At 40.8% G+C, this 8165-nt stretch overlaps 1 protein-coding gene across 1 annotated transcript; it reads right to left on the bottom strand.

The window, feature by feature from the left end:
* Positions 1 to 4182: 4182 nt before the first annotated feature.
* tmem229a (transmembrane protein 229A) lies at positions 4183 to 6266 on the bottom strand. Its single transcript, XM_072454912.1, has 2 exons — positions 5808 to 6266; positions 4183 to 5573 (listed from the first exon to the last, which is right to left on the bottom strand). The coding sequence occupies exons 1-2, from the start codon at positions 6192 to 6194 to the stop codon at positions 4887 to 4889; spliced, it is 1074 nt and encodes a 357-aa protein (XP_072311013.1). The 5' UTR covers positions 6195 to 6266; the 3' UTR covers positions 4183 to 4886.
* Positions 6267 to 8165: the final 1899 nt, after the last annotated feature.

Genomic DNA, 8165 nt, shown 5'->3' with positions numbered 1-8165 from the left:
AGGGACTTTCACTAAGAGCTCACACTAAAATCTGCTAATAGTGATATGAAACTGCTCTCGTAAGACATGCACAAACGCAGCGGTGTCATTCAGCCTGATTAATTTTCATCCGCTCAGAATTGCACACTGCGTTCACATTCTGGAGTTGGAGGATGTTCTAATCTCGGTTGAAGGGCAATGTAAATGTAAAAGATTTGATGTTACTGTTAAATATCTAAACTTGTAATCCAAGTTGAGCCTTACCATTTTTCTTCACAAACGTGCTTTCAGCAATCATACGCTACACTCTCTGAGGCTTTTGTGGAAACACTATTTCAATTTTGTTTCTTTAGAATGACAGAGAAGATGATGAATTTAATCAAACTATCATAAAGTGGTTTAGACATGACATGGTTTTGACCCATCCTCCACTTTCACACTGTAACATGTCATGTCATTCTATCTATGCTGTTATTGTGTGCAGATAATATGAGAATATGGGTGACTGATAAATATGGTCCGGCGCCTTCTGTGTGGTGGAGTCAGGATATGGCTCAGGGTCAGGTCACCTCCGAAAGAGATGGCATGAATATTTGCAGCCTTGATGGTTGTTCTTTCTCTTTTGGAGCTGACAGTTTTTGGTCAGATACGCGAATGTTTTCCGACTCGTGCTAATCTCTGTTGGTAAAAAGTTTCACTGACTCGTTGCAAAAGTAGAGAAGGCTGATCCAGCAAAGGATGATGTACATTGAAGGACGCTGCGCTCTCCTCAGAAGAAGAGTGAGTGCTTTGTGTTCTTGTCCGAGCGCAATAACAGCAGCAAGGATTTAAACTAATATACATTACCATATATTATATTTGATAAAATAAAAATTTAAATTAATATTTGGTTAAAATTGCATTTTTTTTTTCATTAATTTTGAAGTGATAGTTCGAGATTTATTCGAAAGGCCTTAACTATTTTAGAGCCCGAGTGATCTGCAGTCCGACAGTTAAAAAACTCATCATGTGACATCTCAACATACCATTAGCCAATAATATTTAATACAGTTGGTCGGCAGCTAAAATAAATATTGTTTGTAATACAATGAGCTCTTTTGTCTAGTCACAAAGATAAATCATCAGGTTCAACATTTGTGAATTTCCCTTTCATGCTTTCAATATGGAAAAAATGTGCATCCTGAACAGAATCCTGATTTTAAGATGTAAAGTGCTATTACTAAATGCTAATTGCTAACATAAATTTAACCCACAAGTCACAAACAATTAGGTTTTCATTTCTATTTAGAACTACACTAGCAGAATAACTAATGAACACGGGTGTACATGGGCCCCTTTCGCTACTGGGTCCAGGAACTCGGGTCCTTTTATTCAACTTTTATTGCATTTTTTTGAGCACATAGTGAACAAAAATACACAAAATCACATGTTGAGAATAAATAAAAGACATTAGTAATTGTCTTTATTCGTCCAAAAGTAGCAAGTCCCTCATCAGCATTAGTAACATGTAATTATCATTAAATGGCTCCTCCTGAGACGGCTTTGTTCACACTTATTGCTATTCTGATCACTTCCTGGTCTCTTGTGGGGCCCTCTCCTCCTTTCCTCTCTTCACACTCAACGCTTACATCACCGACGTCACCGCGGCGACTCAGCTCTGCAGACACTTTCTCTGCCAGGGCAACAGGAAAAAAACCACACCTCCCCAGACTACCTCCACCTCCACCTCGAGCCGGGCAGTTTCAGGGTCACGCGTCTCCGAAAAGGGCCACATTTATAACTTTTCTGATCTGAAAGCTCTCAGCGGGAGCTTTACCTGTCAGTGTTATGAAAGCTGGAGCTGCTCACAGGAACTCTGAGGAACTGGCCCCGGCTTTGATGTTTCATTTGAAGCGACAGACACTTTGAAGGAGAATGTGATGAATGAAAGATGGGAAGGATAGATAACGCCGGACAATTACTACAGGAAGTTGGAGGGACGTTTTTCTCAATGGTGTGGAACATGAGTTAATTTACTGGTACTTTTTATTAGTCTTTTATAATTGTGATTCAAGCTCGGGCTCGGTTTAGAAGACCGACTTCATGGAGCCACAAGAAAGAGGACTTTGTGGCTCAATATCACATTAAAACACAATGCATTTTTGGAAAGTAGAAAATAGTGTTAAATATGTTTATCCAGTTTTGGTTCTGGTAGAATTGGTGCGTGTTACGGTTTGGTCCTGGTTTAAGCCCTGTTTTAACTGACTTGGTTTATTGGTCCATTTACTTTTTTTTAATGCAAAGCGATACTTAAAGGTTGAATGGACGATTTTTTTGGCCCAAATCTGAGTCTTATCTCGTGGCGTGGACTGCCGATTAGTCCTGCCACGTATCAATCATAAAACCTATCGCTCTCCTGCAGCCGCGCGCGGTTCGTCCCTAGTTTCGGCGTGTCTAGGCACATTGATCTATCATAATATAGTTCCTTCAGTGTACGGACAAAATTAAGATGGAGAAAGACTGTTCGAGCTGACTCTTAAGAAGACGGAAATCTACGGGAGATGAGAGATGCGATGCGATCCTTCGCGCTAACAAACAAACGCACGTGTGTGTTGTATCAGTCCGCACGGGGGAGTGCACATGTGCACTTCCACCTGAGTTCTCAAATCGCCGAAAAATAGTCCATTGCGCCTTTAATTTAGTTTTTCAACATTTAGTCCACATTATTTTGGAGTTGGTTGAGAGGTTTTAAACAACTGGTCCAAGTTGTCAACAGCACGGAAAATTAAATGCAGAATTAAATAACATTTTTAACAATAACCTTGCTCTTCTCACGTTTAAGTCCAAACATATTTCAATATATTAAACTATTCCCAACTTCATAAAATCCATTATCTCCAGGAACAAACAAAAGCTCTTTATCACACACTGGACACCAAATGAATGATTAATATGGATTGTTTTTTTATTTTTATCATTAGATACAAAGTCCACTTTATATGGTTATTGTGCGATTTATCCTCTCGTTTATTAAGCTGCAGATACAAGTTTGATTCTTTATGATTCTGAGACCGGTTCAAAGGTCAATCGGGGTATTAAACCTGGCAGTGTTGCTATTACAAACTTAAACGTGTAGGATTATGGGTCCAAGACAAACAAAAGTCATTTTATAGACCAACAAAGTCCAACACAAGGCATGTTACGAATGATTTAAATGGTCATAATTGAATAAAATGCTTTCCTACTGAGACTTTGATGTATAAAATATATACAATGTGAAGTCTGGACCACAGAAATATAAAGTGTATTACAAAAGTCTGTGAACAAAGTAAGGTAGGAGTAAAAATGACAAAAATTGCAAAAAATCCTTGGCTCTCATGATGTGAAAGTTCTAGTGGCTAGATATTTTACTTAGATAATGAATAAATTAGTTTAGGTCAAGGACAAATACTCAGTTATTATAAAACTCCTTTAAAGTGACAAACTTTGCATGTTCTGTCCATATCTCAAAATATGACGAGGCAATATCCATAATCAAGCATAATTTATTCAAGTCGTACAGTTCATGCAGTTACAAACAAAGTTAAAGTAGCTATAATGTGCGTAACGTCACAAAGTGCACAGAAATTCAAAATTCCAGTTGTGGTTCAGAAAATGCAAATGATTGAACCTGTTTCTGCCGATGCTAAACATACACAGGAGCTAACGATGATCTGCATTAACAAAAAAGAAGAAGAAGCTGCTTCAAAGAAAGTTTTAGTTTGTTTCTTGTTTTACATTTTTCACACATTTTCGTTGCCCCATCGCCCCAAACTATTCATTGCTTCCAATGTGTTCTAAATAATTTTAAATTGTTTAATTCCTGAAGTGTTATGATTAGGCTGTTGAGAAAGAAAATGCTATTAATTAAAATAGAAAAAAAAACATACAACTTAATTCAACAGATCTTGAAGTTAGAATAGAACAGTCTGAAAATACAAGGCCTTTTGCACAAGAGACACAATATAAACTACTTTTTGAAACCTTTGTAGTAAAAAACAAAGCATGGTAGTTGAATTTGTGTATAAAAAAGCTGAAAACATTTGTGAATCATATGTTTGAGTTATTCTGGAATGTCCCCATTGTGGGACAAATAAAGGCTTATCTCATTCCTGGAGCAGATAAAGTCCATTTGTGGGGCGGCTGCACTGGTGGAACAGAGTTTACACAGGAAGGCACTCGTCAAAGATTCACAGTGAAACTAAGGAAAGCCGTCCACTGCTGCTACATCATGTTCTGTGTGGAGTGGTCATGCAGTGGTCAGGGACAAGTGGGAGGTGAAGGTGAAACATATCTGCATTAACTGTGAGCACAAACTAGGCCAAGACATAAAGGAGTGTTTTTAAAAGCAAGAATATTGTTAAGGCTTTTAAACAGGTGTAAAATAACAGGTATTGTATAAAGCTCACAGTGCATAACATATGAATTTTGTTAGTTTAAAAATGGCAGTACACGTTTTGTTATTATTATCATTATTTTAGTTTCTCCGTGACTGGATTAGTCATTAATGCTACTTTGATTGTATTAGATGTTTTGAGAATCAAGTAATTTGGTCTAATGCCAAAAGTGTCATTAATTGCATTATGCTATAGACAAAGTGCCTCAAAATATCTTAAATATAAAAGTTGTGGAAAGGATATGCTTAGTCTCTGCAATGTAAACTGTAAGTTACATTATAACAAGTAATAAATCTGTTATAACTACACAAAGAGCCGCGGCAGATACAGTTATAATTCTAGATAAAATAGATTCTATTTTCAAGTGAGTCTTCATCACTTGATCTTATCACAGTGAAGCCAGCGTTTGGTCAAGTTCCCAAAAGTGTCTCTTATAATTCAATATAGATTTTAAACACTTGTGATCCTCATGCTCAGTAGTTTATATAAAGGTTATGTGAGTTTCTTGCTGGGCTGTGTCTGTCCGTTCAGCTCGCAGGGCCCTGGTCCATCGCTGTCCACTTTGGTGCACTTGATCCGGAGCAGCACGTTGGTCAGGACGTCCTGGTACAGGCTGAGGCACACCCACCCAGGCAGGTACAGGAGCGTCACCAGCCCCATGAAGTGCAGAGGGTAGTGCGAGTAGTCCCAGGAGCACGCCCCGAACTGTCTGAGCAGAAGCCCCCAGCTCAGCTCCCAGGTGTAGGCCACACACACGTACAGAGGCAGCCTCTTGCAGGTGCCCCAGCCCCGAGTGAAGTGGAGGTGCAGGTACAACTTCTCCACGGCGAAACTACAGCTGCCATACATCAGGAAGGACCAGAGCGACGTGTGCCCACTCAAGCTGTGGTCTGCCTTCTCCACCAAGTTAAACACAGACGTGAACAGAACCTCGTCCAGAAAACCATGCATCCCAAAAAACAGGAAGTGGAGGAGCCCAGGCAGGCCCCTTGGAGGGCCCCCACACTTCAGAGGAGACACAGAATGGACACATGAGGGCCCATATTGCAGCTGGGACAGGCCCCTATGGAACACTTGAGCAAAGTACAGGGCCACAAGGTACTGCAACAGCAGCTGAGAGAGCAGTCCAGAGGGGGACATGTGAGGGGACAGGCGGGGGACTGGCTCCTCTGAGCGCCACTGTAGGGACCACAAATAAGACAAAAGGGGTTAACAAAGGAACTGCAACAATAGCCCAATGCAGGACTGGTGTACAGTACAGCACAGGACAGGACAGGTCAAATAGACTATTCATCCAAATTCATTCAGAGATAAATAACTGCATTTTTGTCAACCACTGAGTTTCTGTGGCCAAATTACGCGTAATTGGAGATAAGAACAAGGCCACAATAGGTTTAATTGATCCTTTCTCACCGTGAGAGCCTGAAGGGCCCCGATGAGAAGCTGCAGTCCGATGTAGATGGAAGGGTAAATCACCATGTGAAAGAGCACCGGCCCTCGGAAGCTCTTTCTCTGGGAATACAGCTTCTCCAGAGCCAAGTGGCTCAGCGAGTGCGCAATGCACAGATACACGGAGGAGAACCCCAGCAGCTTCGGGTCCCGGTGCTGGACGGCCCCCTGGACCGAGGACAACAGGACGTCCAGGGTGACTCCGTGCATCCCGTAGAAGTACAAGCGCATCCAGCGCGGCAGCTCCCGCAGAGCCCCCGCAGCAGACTCTGCACGCGGCCGTGTTTGGAGAGGCATCGCCGCTTCTCTGGACCGGACACACACGGTGCCTCTCCGCCGACTGGAGCCCATCTCCGTGTCCCGTGTCCCGAGCGGATCACGGTGTTGTCATTGTGTTGATTAGAAGAGCTGCGGCTTCAGCATCTCTGTTTCTGGCTCTGCGCTGAGGCGTTCAGGGACCCGGGGACAAATGACATTTAGCCTGCTTTACCTTGCCACGGGCCATTAGTAGAGCTGCCATGTGTTGTGTCTCCCTCTCCCAAATACTTAAACTGTCAGACTGAAGAGTAGGACAGAGTATCATCTTTTGAAAACACAGCATTCTGTAAACATGTATACAAAGCTCCGTTGACAGTTGCATACTCACATTTCCCAGAGTCCGTTAAGGTCTCATGTTGCTTCTGCTGCACAGTGGAGAGAGGAAGAGTCCTCCTCATCACCGTCACATCACTATAAGCATACTGTTTATTCAAATGTGGGAACTGATTATGCTCTGATAGGATCGAGTTTAATGGTTCAAATGGAGACATTTGTCAATAGACTGTAGTTAGAAAACGGCCAAAGCAGAAGCACAACCCAAAGGTTTTAGGCCTATATATAGTATTTTTAGTGTATAAATTGGCCCCCGATCAATCTAAAAGTAAAAGCCCCAATGTGTCACTGCATAAAGCTTTAAATGGTGTAATACAAAGAGGCAGCGACAGAGGGCAGTGTTCATGTTAATGCAGCAACTACAGTCTGCTGCAGACTTTCTGTCAGTTTATGACAAGTCATTCAATTGAATGTCAGACATATTTGACGATTCAATTCAAACATGCTACTCATCATGCTATATTCAACATTAATAAATCAAATTACTTGGATACACACAATACAGCCATTAAGCTTTTTAACAGGACCATTGGTATTTAGTTGTTTTCTTGTGGGTGAAATCAAAGGTGATACATCCTGGGTTTGATAAAAAACACCATCAGCTTTGACTCAGTAATGATATGATACTGTGTAATGAAGGTAAACAACACAGCAAAGAGTTATGGGATATGCTCTATAATTCAAGCCATTTTTACACATCTCCTTGGACACAAGCAGGTGATGGACCCTCCAACAGACAGTCAGTGCACAATAAATCACATGTTTGTCCATTCTTTTACAATATAACTCTTAATTGTTATATTATAGTTGGTTGTAGATTGAGCTCCATTAGGCCTAGATCTTCCAATGCCATTTTTGCAAGATACAAATGTGTGCGTTCATCTTATTGGAGACATACTTACACCAAATTGAATTAATCACGTACGTGTTTCTTTATTTAACACTGGCTGACATTGGCTGCCCTATTAAAGTAGAGTCTGAAGTTGTAATCACAGTATTCTCTCATAAATTCAATTAACCACTAGATGGCAGCATTGCACTAGCTGCCATTCCAGTTATAGTATACATTTTCATGGCTTGAATTCAATTATTTAAATGTATTATATCTCACAGTATCTATTCTTTATGGGAGTGTTAGTGCTATAGTCAAATAGGCCACATACTACTAGACTGTATTGTCTGAATTGGCCTTATCAGAGGTTCAGAGGAATGTTTTTAATCAAATGAAAATGTGCTTTGTTTCCTTGACCTTTCATAACACGCAAATGGGCTAGAATAATCTGCTGAATGATTGTAAAGCAGTATAACATTGCATACATACAGTATTAGATGCATTAATTTATCTTGATGACCCATCTTCAGCCGCTAACCAATCAAATCTATTCATTTGCGGAATAGAATGTTGTAAATATAGCTTTTAGATAACATTACGGTGGCAGATTGATGTGCTCCTCTGCCTGATGTGGATGGAAATGTAGCTCTGCAATGGTGCACTTCAAAACACCAGCTCTCAAATGTAATTTCAGAAGCCATTTCCTCCAATTGAGCTATTGTTGAATGGACTGCCGGCCTCATGCTTTTAAAATGTCCCATAACGCAAGGTTGACTAGGGTGACGCAATCTCGTGTCTGGTCAATGCATGGATCGAGTTACCACGTTTGTGAGTCTAAA

The sequence above is a fragment of the Eucyclogobius newberryi genome, unplaced genomic scaffold, assembly GCF_026437365.1.
Source record: "Eucyclogobius newberryi isolate DKJ021-1_F unplaced genomic scaffold, fEucNew1.0.hap1 SCAF_2, whole genome shotgun sequence".
Classification (NCBI taxonomy): domain Eukaryota; kingdom Metazoa; phylum Chordata; class Actinopteri; order Gobiiformes; family Gobiidae; genus Eucyclogobius; species Eucyclogobius newberryi.
This window is presented reverse-complemented; position numbering and strand designations above follow the sequence as displayed.